The sequence below is a fragment of the Ascaphus truei genome, chromosome 4, assembly GCF_040206685.1.
Source record: "Ascaphus truei isolate aAscTru1 chromosome 4, aAscTru1.hap1, whole genome shotgun sequence".
Lineage (NCBI taxonomy): Eukaryota > Metazoa > Chordata > Amphibia > Anura > Ascaphidae > Ascaphus > Ascaphus truei.
Window position 1 is genome coordinate 8,201,365 of NC_134486.1, and position 22,529 is coordinate 8,223,893.

The window sequence follows — 22,529 nt, forward strand, 5'->3', positions numbered from 1 at the left end:
GGTCCTTCATTGCAACTCGGCTGGCCACATACTCATCTGACATTTTCGCTGCATCCTCATAGGTCTGAGGTTTATGGTCATAGACCCATCCCATCACATCTGTGGGAAGCTGCTGCAGCAGCTGCTCTTGAAAGAATAAGTCTAGCAGGGTATGGAATTTTGTAATCTCATTCCCCTCCACCCTCTGAGTCCCGTGCAAAGCCATCCTAACGGCATAGGTGCTGTATGACTCTCCGGGGAGTACCACCCCCGTCCGGAACTTGCCCCTGTAAGATTCTGGGGTCAGGGTATACTGGGTTAGCAGCTTGCTTTTCACAAGACCGTAGTCATCTGCATCCACGCGTGGAATTCCCATCACAGTCCATTTGGCTTTGCCAGATAACAGTGGTCGCAGTCTGACCACCCAGTCCCTCCTTGGAATTCGGAACCGGGAACACTGCGTCTCGAAATCATCCAGGAACGCATCGAGGTCATCTGTGCCATCCATGAACTTGCTGAAGCTGTGATGATCTGCCCGGGAAAGACCTTGTTTCCCGTTTTCAAGGTAGGAGTTGTGGGTTCTTCCGAGCACTGCTGTCAGGAGCTGTACCCGCTCCGCAGGGTTAACATCCGTTCCCCATGTAGCCAGAAGTGCAGTGAGCCCAGGGACGGCACGCTCGGCAGCCGCAGCTGCTACCTCGTCCACAACCCCTGGCGCCAAGCCACCCACGACCGGGGGGTCACTAGCACTCTCCTCATGTCCTTGCAGCCCCGGAGCTGGAGGGACCTCTTGCACTCTGGGCTGAATAGTGTCTGCCAACACAGCAGCTACGGGGACTTGCCCCTCTGGTAAGACCCTGCGGTCCTCATGATGCTCCAAATCCTCCTCCAGTTGTGCCTTCGACCGCCCATCTGTCGGTAAGCCATACCCCGCACATCTCTCCACGACTTTCTCTCTGGTCCACGACCTGAATCTTCCTGAGCGATCGCTCATGGTGCCTTCGGGGTATGGGTGAAGGGAACAGTGAAGTCTCTCGTGCTCTTTAGAAGTGTGTGTCAGTTGCTACTTGTCTGAGGAGCTCGCAAGCTACAAGGTCCTCACTATATTACAGAGCCCGCAGAAAACTGCAATATAGGTTCAATCAGTATCCCACCACGCTGCCACCAGTTTTTTAAAAGCCTGTCACGATGACACCAACTTTATCAACACATTTATATTTCTGGGTACTTGATTTAACAGAACAAGTTGCAAACATAAATTGTGATTTATTCCCTTAATAGACAAACACACAACATCTGCAGAATACACTTAAAACAACACTCACTGGGATAAGGGAACGAAATAAATTGTCCTTAGAACGAAAGAAGTTGTCCTTTGCTTGCAAGTGCAAAAAATGCAGCCTTGGTTTTAAAAGTCCTGTGGTTATGTTGTTATTAACCCCTTCATTCCTGGACTAGTTGCTGCTGTACTGGAACAAAGCCTTGCATCTTTACATCATGGATTAAAATTCAGGAATCACACTGGGGATACCTGGAGAGCCACAGTTATAGACTGCCCAAAGCTATCTTTAACATGTGGATCCAATCCCCCTCGTGGGAACAAAAAAACCCCACGAATACCCAAGTTACCCACAGTTCATAAGACTGGTCAAAAGGGCTGTCCGGTGGGCAGGGCGCATGGGTCAGGTTGACGCCCATGCCACTTGGCATACCTGGGCTACACCCATATCTTGGCACCACTAAGTCTGATTTTTGACCCGGAGGGGTCACTAGCCTGACATCTGCTGTGCATCAGTATGTCAGTTTTAAATACATTATGGGTCTGCTGGGTCTATTCATAACTGACACTCTTTTAGACAGGGAGGTGCTAATTCAGCGATCCCTTTGAGGCTCCGTCATAAAAATGCCCCCAGCTCAGTCACCCATATCACAGCTGGATGTCCAAGTAATTCCTGCTTGGACTTACAAAAAATAACTCCTGCCTTACATTTACAATCTGCAGTTTATACACACTTTATTAAAACGCCATGTTCTATTCGTGTCATAACTGTAAAAATGATATGTACGCGCATGTCTTGTCTTACTGTACTTGCACCTCAAAAATCAGGTTTCTGGGTGCTTTCGTTCTAGAATTAGTATTTCTCATTGAAATGCCAGCTGCTAGACTGCCATCATGTGTCAGTTAGAGGTTATGGCAAGCAATGCATCTTGTCTTTTACCCTCGCAGGCAGGGAATGGCCTGCAAATGGGGAATAAAAAATGGCTGGGACAGGGCAAACACAGTAATGCATAGCAAATACGTTTAACCCCTTCCTTCCCAGTCACAATGATACATGTTGTTGCACACAGAACTTCAAAAACTGCGAGTGCTTAAGAGAAATTGAGTTCCACCAAAGGCTTCCATAGTTATATCACGAGGTTCAGTCTCCATCGGATCCTATCAGACCATTGCGGAGGGACACCGACACCGGAAGGGGAGGGATCCCTACCCTGGTGCCAGAGGGACAACGCTTGCACCACTTCGTGGTCCTAAAACCACCAATGTCAATCAGTGAAAGGGGACGCCAACACCGGAGAGTGAAGAGATCCCCACAAGCTGTATCAGGATGTTTTTGGAGCCAGCGGAGGACGCACATATACTGTTCAGACAAGCCACACTCTAGACGCTCCTATTCGAGTATATTACTCATCATGATCATTTTTACCTTAGTCTTATTAAAGTTTGTTTATTTATTTACAGTATATGGTGCTTTCTGTTCTTGTGTTTTTTCTCTACTATATATAGGCTACTTATTGAGGTGACACAGAGGTTCTCTCCTACAAGAAGCTAATTTTATTTTTTTTATGCACACACACACACACACACACACACACACCAAGGTTTGTAAGTTTGTGTTGGTTTAAAGGCACAAAGAGAGCGTTGGAATTGTACGTTCCTCAGTTTGTGCGGCTATTGAAATGAACAAGGATTTGTGATTTCCTTTTTAAGAACTGCTGTGTGATCCCAGTTACTCACTTTTACACCTGAACACTGGGGATCGCAGAGTCTGCGCCCGCAAACACATGGTCTGTATCCGAAATACCCGCTTTGTAATGAAGTTCTGTTTTTATTTGCCCAACTCCTTCCCAATGATTACCAGATAAAACAAAATAACGTGTTACACATTCAGATACATTTGTTCGTGCGGAGGATTTCTGCATGTACTGAGCCTCTATCTAATGCCTGCTAGAGGGTTACAGGAACACTAGGTACCGACCCTGATTTAACTCCATTTAGAGAAGAAGTGATTTGAGATGTAATTCCTTATAATGCAAATATCAGGGAGGCTGCAGTATACGGAGATTACCCACTACCTCTGAGCTCAGTTTCTCCTGTAACACCACAAACCTGCTATCAGGGCTGACATCGAAGCCACGTGACAGAACAGGGGCAGATTTGTGCTATTCCAGGAGTAGGATAACCCAGAGAGGTGAATACATCTGCATATACTGCAGCTTCTGGGAAACAAATGACATCACAGATACCTCTTGGGGTCTGGGGGAAAAATCAGGATATCTGTATCATTTTATTGGGTATTCAATTCTGTATTGTGTCCCAAGTGTATGCGTATATTTATAAAACATTTTGTGAAAAGGTAGCCTGCATCCTATACAAAACATCTCAACTGACTGTCAATAAAGACCATTTGATGCATCCAGTCTGTCCATTCTCCCTCCTTGCAATACTCTTGGTCCCCAGTATGTTAATCAGCCATCTTTTTTCCTTTATTTCGTCCCAATTCAAATTCATGGAGTTTAAATCTTCCCGCGCACAGAGAAGACGGCTGCACAGCATACTGAACAGGGGCCAAAGATCTCGAAGCTTGACGCAGTATTTCCTACCTCTAAATCATTCCCTTGTGTCTATTCCAAACATTCTCATATTCTGAAAACACAACACCTAAACTTGGGTTTCCTCAGTAGAACTTGAAAGATCATCTTAATAAATCAGAGTAGTCTTTGTCACATATGAAATACTATGAATGTATTTAATCCCAGCAAAACCCGTCCCCTCATTTCCTGGGCACTTACTACTTCCTCTCTAACGGTAACGAGTTCTTGGATTACATGCTGTAGCTCGTGTCTAGATGTGCAACTATAATTCGCTTTCCGTATGACCTCTAATGATGTGTTTTGAGATCAAAGATCGGATCCTGGGCTGAGGATTCTGTTTCTTTGTGTCTGAATAATTCTCCCTCCTCCCCAACGCTACAGAAAGAAGGTGGCAAAGTCTGTGACGGAGGTTATTGCGAGGAGATAGTTTTACTGGTTTTCCTTACCTCTAGAGGTGGTCGTGATACGGTCGGATCCATGGCTCCCAACAGACACCTTGATATAATCCACCTCTTCCTGTTTGATTGGTCGAGACGTTAGCCGTTCTGAAAAAGGAACCATACAATTTTTAAGATTGACCCTCCTTTGTAACTCCCTGACTATCCAATGTCTTACCAGCCCCTCTGAAAGCATTTTACATTCGGGACCTCCCATGACAAATAAAAATGCAGCACTATAAAACAATGCAGAGTATGGCTACACATTTCTAATAAATTTAATTAAGCCCTAAGGGAAGAGAGACCCAAACCCTATTATTTACTCTCCTAAATATTTGCTGACACTTTTAATTTCTTGCAATCACTGACGGACACCTCTACTTTTGGGGTAAGGGCTCAAACGCTGTGTATATGTGAGGGTTAAAGTGCAAAGCCTTGCAATCGCTTGGGCCCTGGTTTACAAATTAAAGAGTTTTACTAGTGTCAATGTTTCATGCTGGGCTAAGAGTTTTCTCATGAGATACAGAGCAAACCTTTATTATAACCTCAAAACAAAATAGAAAGTAGGTGAAGCATGCAAAAAAACTAGCAATTGACTGTGAAAATGTCCAAAATATTATGTCAGTGACCTGGATGGAAACAAATTAAGTAGGAGCAACACGAACCAAAATATTCACATGGCTAATATGTGAAAAATACCTTTCATTGGACCAAGAACGTTTTACAGTCTACACGTTCTCTAACCCGACAGGGCTCTTCCAATATAGCAGCGGTGTGTATGTAGGTAAATGTTTGTGGATACGCACGTATCTATTCTTCATGGTTTAATCGGAGAGAAGGCACACGTCGAATATCGGTGCTTCAGAGATTACGGAGGATAAGCGATAAATAAAGCTCCTTCAATCCAATAAAGCATAATACATGATAAACAAAGACTTCGAGAAAGCGCACGTGCAGGCGAGAAACACGTTAGAGATCTACCTACCTCTGTGTGTACATTTTGCAACATGCTGAACAAATTAACTTTATTTGTGCACTTTAGCCCTTTCCTTTTTTCTCGCCGTTCACTGCCTTTCACTGTTTAATCACGGGTTAGCCTGACTCAAATGTGAGGAAATTTTAAACTAAAAGCATGTGATCAGCGCTCAAACCTATAAAACTATACCTAAATATTAACTAAAATAACCAGGTGCTTTACAAAAATAAAATAAATATTTAAAGTGTCCCCTATAAGAAAAACCTTAATGTGAATTCCTCACAGCCTGTGGTGGCAGGTTGGGGAATGGCTGCCTTGGGAATATAACAACCCTATCCACAAGGGCTGTATAACATACACAGAGAGATAACAAATGGCACAGATACAACACAGACTATAATTCCCTGGCGCACTATCAGATAATAAACCTGACGAATCGGAGTAGTCCCATGAATCAAAAGATGGTATAAAGAAGATCCACAGTCCACAATGTCCCGTTCTTTTACACAGAATGTTGGTCTGAAAATACAAATAAAACAACCATTGCGCAGTACCCTATGGTCAGTATTCCAAGACCCCACCGTTGCTATCTACTTACTTAAAATTAGATGAGAATGGGCCTCAAAAGGTTTCTTTAAGTCCCCCACGATTGGCTCCGACTGGTTCCTGCTGCTGGTATCACGCTTTACACTTCCAGCATCAGCATCACCATACCGATTGGGAACAGAAAGGGGCACCAATAGTGTAGCACTATAACATTTATTGTTAAAAATGACAAGCATAAAAACATGCACTCACATGCGAGAATGCCCTATGCGTGTCCTACAACGTGCCGTCCGCTTCACATGGGAGGATGTCGGGGGATTGCAGGGGGAGGCTGGAGCCGGCGTGGGTCCCCGCTTCGTGGCCGCGACTCGGAGCGCCTAGTCCCTCCTCCGATGACGTTCCCCGTCAATCAACCTCCTTTCCTTCCACAGGGTCTGCACGTTGCAGCACGTTCAACAAGCTCCACCCTACGCGCGTTTCGTGACTCTGACGTCACTTCTTCAGGGGTAATGGAGCTGTGGGGGCACTTGAGGTATTTTATACCCTTGTGCAAAGCTGACAGGGAGTTCCCATTAGTTGAATGTCTGATTGGGAACTCCTATTGATTGTCCACTTGTTGGCTGATACCTGGCAATTCGTGTGTTTAGCAGGTTTAACCACTTCATGCCTGGACAGCCAATTGCACTAGATGATTACATTCTAGCATGCTATAAAACACTTTACAAAAAATTATTTTATACATCAGTAACATAAAAACCATAATAAAACTCTATAAATTATAAAGATAAAAAGTAATAGCAACCTTGTGGCCTATTATTCAATGTGCGAGATAGCTATTTGTATTGATCACTTTTGCTAACAGCATAAAGGACCCAGAGGTGGAAAGAGATTATTTGCATAACAAAAAAACAAAAACAGATAACCTGGTTATGCAATATTCAACATCAGCAGTTACAGACCTAACTGTCCCTCAAAAATGCTGCCAGGTCAAATTCGATGTTTAGTCCTCTCGGGGTTAAGGTTTTGAGGGTATATATCCAGTAGCTTTCGCGTCTGGATATAAGATTGATTTTATCACCCCCCCTCCAATTCTGCTTGGGGCAGTCAATCCCTTTACAGATTAACCCTTCCGGATTTTGTCCATGTTTATTTTTAAAGTGACTGGAGACACTATGTGTCGCCAGACCCCTTTTTATATTATAAACATGTTCTGCAAGACGTCGTTTCAATGGTCTACCTGTTCGCCCTACATATTGTAGTCCACAAGGGCACTCTAACAGGTAGACCACAAAAGGAGTCTTGCAGGAAATGAACGATTTGATGGAAAATCTGACACCTGTAACATTGGATTGAAAATATTTGCATTTACTGCTGTACCTACAGCCAATACATTTGTCACATGTAAAGAATCCGTCCAATTCCTTAAGCCATGTTGTACTTTTTGTTTTTACGGAATTGAACGGACAGCTCGGGGACAGTTGAAGCTTTAGATTATTGGCCCTTTTAAACACTATCTGGGGGTGTTTAGGTAGTATTGTTTTAAGTATAGCATCCCCCTGGAGAATACTCCAATGTTTCTTAATTATTTGTGTTATTTTGTTTGACATCCCATTAAACTTGGTTATAAAGGGGATGAACTCTACACCCTCTACTTGTTTTGATTTCTTATTGTCCATACTGATAAGGTCATTTCTATCTATGTCCTTTACACTTTCTAAGGCCTTCTCAACCATATTGGGATTATATTCCCTCTGGATAAATTTATCCTTAAGATCATTGGCCTGCATCTCAAATATTTCTGGTTGAGAGCAATTTCTTTTAGTTCTTAAGAACTGGCCCTTGGGAATATTGTTAATCCATCTATGGTTGTGATGGCTAGACGCCAGAAGGTATGTATTGGCATCTACTTTTTTATAAAAGGTCTTAGTTTGAATAGACCCTCGCTCTATGAACAATGTAAGATCTAAAAAGTCTATACTTGTGGGGCTGATGTTAAAGGTGAATTTTAAGTTCATATTGTTGTTATTTAAGTATTTTTGGAACTCCCCAAGTTCCTCAACACCTCCACCCCAGATACATAGCACGTCGTCTATATAGCGTTTCCATAGTACAAGGCCCGCCCCAAATGGGCCGCCGGAATGGATGTATTCATCCTCCCACATGCCCATAAAGATGTTAGCATAACTAGGGGCGAACCTTGTACCCATGGCAGTGCCACATATCTGGAGGTAGTGGCTGTTGTCATAGCTGAAGAAATTATGTGTAAGTATATAACGTATCCCTTCTATTATAAAATCTCGAAATCCCTGTTCTAGACTGTCATCTTGATTTAACACCCTACTGATTGCTCTAATACCCAGGTCATGATTTATGACGGTATTTAGAGACGTCACGTCACACGTGACCCAAATATAATGATCTTCCCATTTTAGGTCCCTAACTAGATTTAATACGTGTGTGGTGTCTCTTACAAAAGATGGGATTTTAGGGACATATTTCTGCAGAGTGGAGTCAATAAACTGCGACAAATTGGATGTCAATGATTTGATCCCCGATATTATGGGGCGTCCGGGGGGATTCCAAAGATCCTTATGGATCTTAGGATTGACATCCAATTTGTCGCAGTTTATTGACTCCACTCTGCAGAAATATGTCCCTAAAATCCCGTCTTTTCTAAGAGACACCACACACGTATTATTATCATTATCATTATATTTGGGTCACGTGTGACGTGACGTCTCTATATACCGTCATAAATCATGACCTGGGTATTAGAGCAATCAGTAGGGTGTTAAATCAAGATGACAGTCTAGAACAGGGATTTCGAGATTTTATAATAGAAGGGATACGTTATATACTTACACATAATTTCTTCAGCTATGACAACAGCCACTACCTCCAGATATGTGGCACTGCCATGTGTACAAGGTTCGCCCCTAGTTATGCTAACATCTTTATGGGCATGTGGGAGGATGAATACATCCATTCCGGCGGCCCATTTGGGGCGGGCCTTGTACTATGGAAACGCTATATAGACGACGTGCTATGTATCTGGGGTGGAGGTGTTGAGGAACTTGGGGAGTTCCAAAAATACTTAAATAACAACAATATGAACTTAAAATTCACCTTTAACATCAGCCCCACAAGTATAGACTTTTTAGATCTTACATTGTTCATAGAGCGAGGGTCTATTCAAACTAAGACCTTTTATAAAAAAGTAGATGCCAATACATACCTTCTGGCGTCAAGCCATCACAACCATAGATGGATTAACAATATTCCCAAGGGCCAGTTCTTAAGAACTAAAAGAAATTGCTCTCAACCAGAAATATTTGAGATGCAGGCCAATGATCTTAAGGATAAATTTATCCAGAGGGAATATAATCCCAATATGGTTGAGAAGGCCTTAGAAAGTGTAAAGGACATAGATAGAAATGACCTTATCAGTATGGACAATAAGAAATCAAAACAAGTAGAGGGTGTAGAGTTCATCCCCTTTATAACCAAGTTTAATGGGATGTCAAACAAAATAACACAAATAATTAAGAAACATTGGAGTATTCTCCAGGGGGATGCTATACTTAAAACAATACTACCTAAACACCCCCAGATAGTGTTTAAAAGGGCCAATAATCTAAAGCTTCAACTGTCCCCGAGCTGTCCGTTCAATTCCGTAAAAACAAAAAGTACAACATGGCTTAAGGAATTGGACGGATTCTTTACATGTGACAAATGTATTGGCTGTAGGTACAGCAGTAAATGCAAATATTTTCAATCCAATGTTACAGGTGTCAGATTTTCCATCAAATCGTTCATTTCCTGCAAGACTCCTTTTGTGGTCTACCTGTTAGAGTGCCCTTGTGGACTACAATATGTAGGGCGAACAGGTAGACCATTGAAACGACGTCTTGCAGAACATGTTTATAATATAAAAAGGGGTCTGGAGACACATAGTGTCTCCAGTCACTTTAAAAATAAACATGGACAAAATCCGGAAGGGTTAATCTGTAAAGGGATTGACTGCCCCAAGCAGAATTGGAGGGGGGGTGATAAAATCAATCTTATATCCAGACGCGAAAGCTACTGGATATATACCCTCAAAACCTTAACCCCGAGAGGACTAAACATCGAATTTGACCTGGCAGCATTTTTGAGGGACAGTTAGGTCTGTAACTGCTGATGTTGAATATTGCATAACCAGGTTATCTGTTTTTGGTTTTTTGTTATGCAAATAATCTCTTTCCACCTCTGGGTCCTTTATGCTGTTAGCAAAAGTGATCAATACAAATAGCTATCTCGCACATTGAATAATAGGCCACAAGGTTGCTATTACTTTTTATCTTTATAATTTATAGAGTTTTATTATGGTTTTTATGTTACTGATGTATAAAATAATTTTTTGTAAAGTGTTTTATAGCATGCTAGAATGTAATCATCTAGTGCAATTGGCTGTCCAGGCATGAAGTGGTTAAACCTGCTAAACACACGAATTGCCAGGTATCAGCCAACAAGTGGACAATCAATAGGAGTTCCCAATCAGACATTCAACTAATGGGAACTCCCTGTCAGCTTTGCACAAGGGTATAAAATACCTCAAGTGCCCCCACAGCTCCATTACCCCTGAAGAAGTGACGTCAGTCACGAAACGCGCGTAGGGTGGAGCTTGTTGAACGTGCTGCAACGTGCAGACCCTGTGGAAGGAAAGGAGGTTGATTGACGGGGAACGTCATCGGAGGAGGGACTAGGCGCTCCGAGTCGCGGCCACGAAGCGGGGACCCACGCCAGCTCCAGCCTCCCCCTGCAATCCCTCGGCATCCTCCCATGTGAAGCGGACGGCACGTTGTAGGACACGCATAGGGCATTCTCGCATGTGAGTGCATGTTTTTATGCTTGTCATTTTTAACAATAAATGTTATAGTGCTACACTATTGGTGCCCCTTTCTGTTCCCAATCGGTATGGTGATGCTGATGCTGGAAGTGTAAAGCGTGATACCAGCAGCAGGAATCAGTCGGAGCCAATCGTGGGGGACTTAAAGAAACCTTTTGAGGCCCATTCTCATCTAATTTTAAGTAAGTAGATAGCAACGGTGGGGTCTTGGAATACTGACCATAGGGTACTGCGCAATGGTTGTTTTATTTGTATTTTCAGACCAACATTCTGTGTAAAAGAACGGGACATTGTGGACTGTGGATCTTCTTTATACCATCTTTTGATTCATGGGACTACTCCGATTCGTCAGGTTTATTATCTGATAGTGCGCCAGGGAATTATAGTCTGTGTTGTATCTGTGCCATTTGTTATCTCTCTGACTCAAATGTACCTGAAGTATCATTGTGTTGCAATAGGAGTAATATCACTTATTCCTCCTCTTCTCACACAACTTCTGACAATAAACGTGCCTCAGCAGCATATCCCCCACCCCCACTAATGTCACTGCAAACCTTCATACTACAACATTTATATCATCTCGGAGATTGGAAAGCTTGCATACTGTAATCGAATCATGGTTGGTCCATCAAAAAAGTATCAAGAATCCATTTTGTCTATCTACTATATATTTCTGAAAGTGTCCTATGTGTCCGGGTCTGTATGTGTCTCCCTGTGCCCCTCCCCGTGTCCCTAGCGGCAATCTCATTGAACCTTGGGCCAGGCCAATGAGATTGCTCCCTTGGGCCGCCCGCCCCCGCACACCTCTCATTGGCCTGAGGCGGAGTGAAGGGCGCACACACACACACACACACACACACACACACACACACACACACACACACACACACACACCACTATACACACACACACATCACTATACACACATTACTATACACACACACACACACACACACACACACACACACATCACTATACACACACACACACACACACACACACACACACACACATCACTATACACACATCACTATACACACACACATCACTATACACACATCACTATACACACATCACTATACACACATCACTATACACACACACACACACACACACACACACACACACACACACACACACACACACACACACACACACACACACACACACACACACACACACACACATCACTATACAAACACATCACTATACACACACACACACACACACACACACACACACACACACACACACACACACACACACACACACACACATCACTATACAAACACATCACTATACACACACACACACACACACACACACACACACACACACATCACTATACACACACACACACACACACATCACTATACACACACACACACACATCACTATACACACACACACACATCACTACACACACACACACACACACACACACACACACACACACACACACACACACACACACACACACACACACACACACACACACACACATCACTATACACACACACACACACATCACTAAACACACACAACCCCCCCACACACACGGTGTTACATACATTAGCGGGGCTCACAGTGTTAGCAGCACATCTCCCGCTCTCTTCCCCACCGGTCCCGGAGGCTCCGCCTCTTCCTCCGCCTCTCCCTGGTTCCCGCGCTTTCACCCCCCCCCCTCCACGTGGGAGCTGCCGGACGGGTGAGGGAGCTGCCGGACGGGTGAGTGAGCGGCCTTCACCTCCCCTCACCCCCCTTCACCTTCCCTCACTCACTTCCCCTCCACCCCCCCCCCGGCGCCGCTACAGTCAGCGGGGGAGCGGAGTGAGCGAGCGCGCGCCAGGGACACAGCGGGGGAGCGGCCACAACACGCTGCCTCCCGCCTCAGATCCACGTGGGATCTGCCGGACGGGTGAGGGAACGGCCGGACGGGTGAGTGAGCTGCCGGACGGGTGAGTGAGCGGCCGGGCGGGTGAGGGAACGGCCGGACGGGTGAGTGAGCGGCCTTCACCTCCCCTCACCCACCCCTCACTCCACTTCCCCTCCCTTCCACATCCCCTCCACCTCCCCTCCCTCCACCCCCCCTCCACTTCACCTCCCCTCCACCCCCCCCTTAACCTCCCCTCCACCCCCCCTTAACCTCCCCTCCACCCCCCCCCTTAACCTCCCCTCCACCCCCCCTTAACCTCCCCTCCACCCCCCCTTAACCTCACCTCCACCCCCCCCCCCCTTCACCTCCCCTCCACCCCCACCCTTCACCTCCCCTCCAGCCCCACCCTTCACCTCCTCCCCTCCACCCCCCCCCCTTCACCTCCCCTCCACCCACCCCCCTTCACCTCCCCTCCACCCCCCCCTTCACCTCCCCTCCACCCCCCCTTCACCTCCCCTCTACCCCCCCCCCCTTCACCTCACCTTCACCTACCCTCCACCCCTCCCCTTCACCTCCCCTCCACCCCCCCCTTCACCTCCCCTCCACCCCCCCTTCACCTCCCCTCCACCCCCCCCTTCACCTCCCCTCCACCCCCCCTTCACCTCCCCCCCTTCAACTCCCCTCCTCCACCCCCCTTCACCTCCCCTCCACCCCCGCTTCACCTCCCCTCCACCCCCGCTTCACCTCCCCTCCACCCCCGCTTCACCTCCCCTCCACCCCCGCTTCACCTCCCCTCCACCCCGCTTCACCTCCCCTCCACCCCCGCTTCACCTCCCCTCCACCCCCGCTTCACCTCCCCTCCACCCCCGCTTCACCTCCCCTCCACCCCTACCTTCACCTCCCCTCCACCCCCACATTCACCGCCCCCTTCACTCCCACCTCCACCCCCCTACCTTCACTCCCCCCTTACAACCTACCACCTCCCCCCCTTCCCACCTTCCCACCACCTCCCCCCCCTTCCCCCCACCTCCCCCCCTTCCCACCTTCCCACCACCCCACCACATCCCCCCCTTCCCCCATTCCCCCCCTTCCCACCTTCCCACCACCTCCCCCCCTTCCCACCACCTCCCCCCCCTTACCACCCCCCTTCACCTCCCCTCCACCCCCCCTTCATCTACCCTCACCCCCCCTTCACCTCCCCCCTCCCCCACCCTTCCCCCCAGCCCCCCACCTCCACCCTTCCCACCTACCCCCTTCACCTCCCCTCCGCCCCGCCTTCACCTCCCCTCCGCCCCCTTCACCTCCCCTCCGCCCCCCCTTCACCTCCCCTCCGCCCCCCCTTCACCTCCCCTCCGCCCCCCCTTCACCTCCCCTCCGCCCCCCCTTCATCTCCCCTCCGCCCCCCTTTCACCCCCCCTCACCACCCATCCTCCTCCCCTCCCCTCCGCCCCCCTTCACCTCCCCTCACCACCCCCCACCACCCCTCCGACCTCACCTCCCCTCCTTCAATGCCTTTCATCCGCCCTCCTGCCTCTGCCTTTCGCCCACCCGCACTTCTGCCTTTCACCCGCCCACCGCTCACACCCCTGCGCCACACAGCCGCCGCACGCACTCAACAGACACCCGCCACTCGACACACACCCGCCGCCTCTCACCCACCCCACACACTCGACACACACCTGCCGCATCCTGCCCCTACGCAACAATATCACTGACCAGCTGTCACCCGCACTCGCCACACACCCGCCGCCTCACACCCTAGCAGGACCCCGACCCACAGCCAGCACTCACTACCCATGCGCCACCCGTACTGAACACCCACCTGCCGCCTCACACACGCTCACACCCTAGCAGGACACACGCTTCACATTTTCACATCACTTATGTCACCAAAATATACATTGTACTGTGGTGTGTTTACAATAAACCATTTTTATACAACATCGTATTACATTTTCTTCCATCTTTCTTTTCAACATTATTATCCAACCTTTCCAACAAATAGTCACCTATTGTTCCACCATTTATAAATAATACTACCTATTACGCATTTACATCCCGGGCAACGCCGGGTCTCTCAGCTAGTGTTGTATAAAACTTGGCAATTACAATTAGGATTTTTGAGTTGTGCTGAAATTGTACATAGCAGAGCTCATGAGTCTAGCATGTGAGATGAGTTAAGACAGTTAAATCAGGTGACCAGAGCATCTTTAGAAAGTAGGAATATTTGTTATTTCCCTGTTCTCCTCCTCCTCTGCCTCCACTTCCTCCAGGGCTGGAACATCCTCCTGGCCGGAATTGTTGCCCCTGCATCAGCAGGTGAAGCTATGCCCGCTTCATGTTGCTCAAGATCCTCCTCCAGCAAAGTCTTTGGCCGACCGGCGGCAGTCCATATCCCTCACACCGGGTTACGATCCGGGGACGGCCCCAGGTCCGGTAACGACCTGACTGTCTGTCCATCTTTGCCTGGTGGCACAAAACTAAAAGTGACAGAGAGACCCTACGCTTTTCCTGCTTTGTGTAACGTGTGTAAGTCACTACTTGTTTTGAGAGCTCGCAATCTATGAGTTCGTCTTTATGCTATAAGTCCCCGCAGGATTTTATAGCATAAAGCTCGGTGATCCCACCGCTACCACCAGTAAATAAGGCCTGTCACGGGAGAGAAGGTTATTTACACCTTTTTACCAGGATCATTCATTGAGCAAAACAAGGTAATGAAATAAATTGTAATTTATTCGGCATAAATTCGCTTACACACAATGATACACAAAATATAGACAAAAAGACACACTTACTTTGGGACCGGGGTTGAAAATTAGACTTTCTTAATTGCAAGCAACTCTATAGCCTGGAATCCTGGAACCTGGAACCTCCTGGAACCCAAATCAGCTTAAAGTTCCACATGCCACCGCTTCATTCTCTTCTGAGAACTTAGTCTCTCCTGACCGCGAGTTACTCCAAATCTCCTGGAACTCAAATCAGCATGAAATCCCACCGCGTCCTCTACGTTCGATTTTGAGAACTTGGTAGCAGAAATCGGGACATAGACTCTGGCAGGCAGGCTTTTCTGGCTTGAAATCGAAGCTGGTTGCGCTACTATTCGTCAGAAGCAACTTTGAAAAGCCCACACGCGCTTTTACTACCGGAGAACTACAATCTGATTGGCTCACAGATTCTTATAATATTCTGAGTTTCATTCACAAAACTTTGCCACCAATCAACGCGAGGGAAAATTCCCAAACAACCAATCAGAGCCAAGCCGGCTAGAAAAGCCGGGTCAGCGGGAAATCTGAAATAGCCAAGGGATATGCGCAAGATTGCCACATTTCTCCCTGGCTATCAAAATGCCACTCGCTGGGACAGGCTCCACCAGGTCTGGCAGAGCAAGTGGTACTCCGCCTATCCCCGCTAACCAAATGCTATTCACACCTCTGGCATCGTCTTACTGCTTTGAACTCCAATGTCCTGCAGACTTACTGGTGCCTATGGGTTAGCTCGGGCAGCCTGTTGGACATCTGGTCCGAATGTAAAATCACATTACATTTAATAAAGTATACTTTAATACATTAAGGTATGTTTGTAATATACTTCCGAGTCTCTGGGTACAGGGAACAGAAGAAGAAAGATGTTGTAATTTTATTTCTACCTGCCTTAATCCCCACACTCTATCTTTTGGACTCAATCTGGACTCTCAGTCCCCCCTCAACCTTCTATACAGTTGGGGCACCCACAAACCCTACACTGGTTCTGGATCACCTTGGCACTAGCTGGGGTACCCCCCTTAACCTAGGGATTCCCTCAGCTACAGGGATACCTATTCCTCCCTGTGCCTCATTCTCCTTTCTGGGCTATGCTGAAGCACGGTACTCTAGTGGCGCTTGCGTTATCAAGGGGAGATATTGCCGGGACAATGTGACTACATGAACCCGAGAATCAGGCATGATTCTAGGGTACATTTATGGGGAACCGACAACTCCAGACCCCAACCTCCTAGGCACATTCTGTTATCGGATCCTCCGCAACCCCCCCCTTGAAACTCATACCCTAGTAATCTCTGCTTGCTGGCATGCCCAGAAAGGGAAAAACACAGAAAATACTATTATTACATGCAATACATTGAAATGGTACAATGTTACTGGGCCCAAGAGCTAACTCTCTTGGACCCTTATACACGGATCAGGGGTAAACAAACCTTTATTTGAGAGCCTTGTCACCCCCTACCGTCATAATTACTATGGGAAGAAGCTTATAAACTATACATCGGCACCAGTTTTCTTATTCGTAAGAAAGCGAAGACAACGATAGCTGAACCTTCTGATCTTGAGTAATCCCTGTGTGTTTGTGGAAGTATAAAATTTCCAGATTTTTATGAGGCTAAGTAGCTGAGGTTATGCTTGGCATCGCCCGGTTGATCAAAGCTGCAGGGACAGGAATGTTAGAATAAACCTTACCCTCCCCTCTTCCCAATAGCAATAAGTGGCTATGAGTAAGGTTCTGTGTGGCGGTGAGAGGGTTAACCAGGACAATAATAAAGGTATTATGCCCGGCTGGTTAACCCTAAACCGTGTTGGGACAGGAGGGGTTAAAATGTATTGCAACCATCAGCCTATGTTTTACCCTACACTATCTTTTTTGTCCCTGTTTTGCAGCTAAGAATCTAGCTGCGGTTACACTGAATGAATGAAAATGTGCTAACTGTATTTGTGACACAAGGGGGAGCTTCTAGCGCTGAACTAAGCACTAAGTGAAGAAGCGTGCCCATGAATAAGTGGCTGCTTTGAAGATGGACCTAAGCCGTAGACCTCTAAACCGCAAAGTCAATTGGATAAGTGGTTTGCGGTCTAGTTAAAGTGCCGTCTTGTGAAAATGTATCCAGCGGTCTTGTTATCCACTTAAGCTGAGTTGTTGGCGTGTGTCTGCGGTTACCAATCAAAAGCCAGCACGGATACATTGTATGCCGGCTTGTAACCCAGACCAATTATAGGTCAAACCTCAACCCACATCACAGAGCCCATTCAATTAAGTGGATAACTTGCGCTAGGAAAGAGCTAGCACTCTCATTTTTGGAGTGAAGTTAGTTACGCATGTACCATGAACATACATATGAATATTATATTTGGTACATATGCAGAACATACATTTATAAACATACTGTATTTCAATGGTGTTTTAAATGCAAAGGCAGGAAACCCTTTCTGCCGGTCCGACAATGAATCTATTAACATGTCCATATGTTATGGATGAATGAGCTGAGGGATTTTTCATCTCTGGACTTCAAAGGGCACCCTGCTAAGGTGGTGCCCCAGTGTCTAAGAGAAGTCCGGAGTTGAAAAGCCTCAGAGACCCTGGGTGTTAGGGTGGCCGGGATATTGTTAACCAAACTCCAGACTTACTGTCGCCAGGTAAGAGGTTGGGCCCGGTATGCTAAGTAGCTCAGGTGTGAGGTTAGCACATGCTCTGTGCAAACCGGGAAGCAACTTCTGCCCTCTTTGTAAGGTACTGGCAAGTCTGGGATAGGTGGGGAAAATTATTCCCACGAGAGAATTGGGTGTATATGTTAGGTATAGGACCCTTAACCCTTTAAAAATGCCTGCAGCCCAGTCCCAGTCAGATTCATCTCAGATTTTATCAAGGAGCGTCCAAGTACAGCGTCAGCGGTTCCGGAGTGTGAGGGGTTAACTACACCGTAACAAAGAATTGCACCCCTCTTCCAGAATTCGTTTGAGCTAAGGATTCCCAAACTAATCCTGTAAGGACATTACGAAAGACTTCTTTTTGGCGGAGATATAGGGATGGCAAGTTGCGCCCCTAGCCAAGGACTGTCGCACAGCTCAAATTGCGCACCCACTTGCATGCGTGCAGGGGTGCCCAGAAACTTTGTTTCGTTCCATGGACATTTTATTTAGTTTCCCCATCCCAGTAAGTGTATATTGACTGTAATTGTGAAGTATTGTGTGTTTGTCTTAAAAGGGAATACATTACAATTTATTTTACCCGCCTTGTACTGCTCAGTCCAGAATCCCGGTATTAATGTGTTGGTAAGACCTGGTCTACCGTGACATTCTGATACATAAGTTATCTTGGTGCCATCATTTTATATTGTTGCACCCATGATTAAACTGTAAGATGGACCTGAACACCCTAATAGGTCCTGTGTGCAAGCTGTGTGGTTAGTTGAATCATGGGAAAAGGAGGGTCAAAATTGGGTCCAATCCCTCAAAAAGGGACGCCGGTTTATTATATGTATACAAATTACAATCCAGATACTTGCAGGTTTTTACAAAAATTGAATATAATCAACTGCTCGCGATGAAGTTTTATTTTTATTTAAAGGTGTAACCCTCACCACACCACAAACTAATCAACACTGTGCAGAGGAGGGTTTGGGTGTCCCTTGGAGAGAGAGAGGAGGGTAAAAAAGGGACAATGTTTGGAAGACTTTTTGGTCTTTGCCATTTTTGTAATCAGCCCGGTCACTGGAAAAATAAGGGACCTTATCGTACTGGCCAGGAGATGGGCTCCCTTAACCAGATTGACATCCATTCGCCTCCTCAATTTCCACCTCGAGAGAGGAGAGAGACAGAATCAATCAAGCCCGCAGCATAGTACCCACCCTCTCTCTTACTATGATTCAGCTCTGAGCACGATACACAGAAGCAATTGTTGTTGCCCATCAATCTGGGAAGTGTTATAAGGCCATTTCCAAAAAATTTAAAGTCCATCATTCTGCAGTGAGAAAGATTATTCAAAAGTGGAAAACATTCAAGACAGTTGCCAATCTTCCCAGGAGTGGACGTCCCAGCAAATTCACCCCAAGGTCAGACTGTGCAATGCTCAGAGAAATTGCAAAAAACCCAAGAGTTACATCTCAGACTCTACAGGCCTCAGTTAGCATGTTAAATGTTAAAGTTCATAACAGTACAATTAGAAAAAGACTGAACAAGTATGGTTTGTTTGGAAGGGTTGCCAGGAGAAAGCCTCTTCTCTCTAAAAAGAACATGGCAGCACGGCTTGGGTTTGCAAAGTTGCATCTGAACAAACCACAAGACTTCTGGAACAATGTCCTTTGGACAGACGAGACCAAAGTCGAGATGTTTGGCCATAATGCACAGCGCCACGTTTGGCGAAAATCAAACACAGCATATCAGCACAAACACCTCATACCAACTGTCAAGCACGGTGGTGGAGGGTTGATGATTTGGGCTTGTTTTGCAGCCACAGGACCTGGGAACCTTGCAGTCATTGAGTCGACCATGAACTCCTCTATATACCAAAGTATTCTAGAGTCAAATGTGAGGCCATCTGTCCAACAACTAAAGCTTGGCCGAAATTGGGTCATGCAACAGGACAATGATCCCAAGCATACCAGCAAATCTACAACAGAATGGCTGAAAAAGAAAAGAATCAAGGTGTTGCAATGGCCCAGTCAAAGTCCAGACCTCAACCCGATTGAAATTCTGTGGCTGGACCTTACGAGAGCTGTGCATAAACAAATGCCCACAAACCTCAATGAACTGAAGCAACTTTGTAAAGAAGAGTGGGCCAAAATTCCTCCACAACGATGTGAGAGACTGATAAAGTTATACAGAAAACGATTACTTCAAGTTATTGCTGCTAAAGGTGGTTCTACAAGATATTGAATCATTAGGTGTACTTAGTTTTTCACACAAGGCTTCTCCATTTTGGCTTTATTTTTGTTAAATAAATCATGACACGGTGTAATATGTCATGTGTTGTTGTTCATCTGAGGTTGTATTTACTGAATTTTAAGACCTACTAAGGAACAGATGATTGTTATTATGTCCTGATATGTAAAACCATAAAATTCAAAGAGGGTATACTTTCTTTTTCACACAACTGTACCTCCTGCCTGGTGCGTGACCTTACTGGGGGGGAGAGGTTATAGTTCTACCGTGGGAGATCACTTTTAGTTCCTGGAGCCTACAGCAGATGGAGGCGCTGCGCTGCTAAAGAGATACGTAGGTTATGAACCCCAGAAGCCTTGTCCTGTGTCGCCACTAGCATCGGCGGACGACTCAGCCCGCCTGTTACCAGCAGGTATCATGCATCATGGCCAAACCTCCCACCGGGTGGGGGAAACACCGTTACATGTATAAAACTATGTAATTACAATTAGGATTTGTGAGTTGTGCTGAAATTCTACAAAGCAGAGCTCATAAGTCTGGAATGTGAAAGGAGTTAAGACAGTTAAATCAGTATGACAGGAGCAGCTTTAGAAAGTAAAAATATTTTTAGGATCATACAGATGGTTTTTAGATACAAGGAGTAGTTAATCAGTCTGGAACAAGGGCTGTTTTTCAGAACAGAAATTGATTGTATGAGTACACATCTCACAAGAATATCTGGGAGATAAAATATAGGGAGACATTGTTCTACCATGAATGTCTAAAAGATAACTGCTAAAGACGAAAAAACATGTTTTCTTGCTGTCTATTAATTGTAGTCGTTATAAGATGGGCATAACTAGCTCTGTATAATGAACTAACCACAGTAATTATGTTAATGGTCAGCTATGTTACAGAGGCCCCCTGCAAGTGAAAGTAGAAGTTAATGAAGATGAGTTTGACAACATTAGGAGGACTTTTAAATCCAGGGCCTCTGGTTTGAAGCTATCAATTTGAAGGACTGAGAGACAAATATGTTAGGAAGGGAGACCAGTGGTTCCATCAAGTTAAAGATGATATCAGAGCAATTTTATGGAAATGAGCTCCAATCTATACCTCCAAAATACATTTGTTTTCTCTAATCAAGATAATCAACGTTTCTATAGAGAGAAAATAGTAGCGGGAAAGAGGGCAACCTTGTCTCGTACCATTTCAAATGGCTATTGGGTCTGAGCCAAAACCGGAGCTGCGGGTCTCGGCAGTCAAGAAACTATAGAGATTGTAATCACAGTTAGAAATGTATCTGCAGTCCCAAGAGAATTTAAAACCGTGAATAAAAAAATCCTAGTTCAGCCTATCGAACGCTTTGGCAGTATCAAAGGCGAATATAAATATAGGGAGTTTATTAGCAATCGTTTTGTGGATCAGATTTATGATACTTATGGTGTTATCTGACACTTGCCTCAGTCAAATAAGACTGGGAAGGAACTTGTTTAGTCTGCTTGTCATTATTATTATTTTTTTTTTTTTTTCAGCCAAAATTTTTTTATTGAGCGTATGGTACAGGCAAACAATTATCTAACAACACATTGTCATACATATCTGTAGCCACGGCGCTGCCTTATTCATCAACATACACAACCAGGCTTACAGGGGAGACTGAACGACGGACAAGACTACAAACTGAGACAATGGGGGGGGGGGGGGGGTTGCCGTCTGAGGAGCTATCGGCTCTTTACTGTGTGGTGTGGACCATGCCAACTTCGGAGAGACCTCATCTTGTGGCTCATGACTCTCCAACCTATTCTTGGAAGCCCCAGTCAACCCTACCTGTCTCTGCATTGTCAAACGTCAGAGCCCGCTCATCAAAGGAGAACGCGTGTTTAACTATCAAAGCAGTATATTGGAGGCTTCCACCCCATGGATATCCGTTTGGGCCAGCCACGGAGCCCATGTTTTTAGGAAATTTGTGCCAGTGTCGTTGACCAAACTCGTCAACTGCTCCATCCGGCAAACGTACCAAATTCTGTTCCGAATCTTTGGAATATTGGGTAAATCGGGTTGCTTCCACAATGTTGCGAGTTCGCATCTCAGGGCTGTTGCAAAATGTGCAATTAATTTGTGCTCTGATCTGTTTAGCCCCCCGGTGCGCCTGCCTAGCAGAAACAACCAGGGGTCCAAAGGGAACGTCAGACCGAGAATTTTCTGTAGCCAATTCCTGATGTCGTCCCAGATCGGGGCCACCTTTGCGCAACTCCACAGCATATGCAAAAAGTCTGCCTGTTCCCTGCATTGTTTCGGGCACAATGGGGGGTAGTCCTTGACGAAC

General features: G+C 45.9%; 1 protein-coding gene across 5 annotated transcripts in view; it reads right to left on the reverse strand.

Moving 5' to 3' along the window:
• The window catches only part of LOC142492556 (uncharacterized), a 199,422-nt gene that overhangs the window by 39,014 nt on the left and 137,879 nt on the right, over positions 1-22,529 (reverse strand). For all 5 annotated transcript variants that reach the window (XR_012800843.1, XM_075595259.1, XM_075595258.1 and 2 more), the window contains exon 9: positions 4,299-4,397. Coding sequence is in view for 4 of the 5 variants with exons in the window: in XM_075595259.1 (XP_075451374.1) it covers positions 4,299-4,397 (99 nt within the window). In the remaining variant the exon portion in view is untranslated. The remainder of the gene's footprint in view (positions 1-4,298; positions 4,398-22,529) is intronic.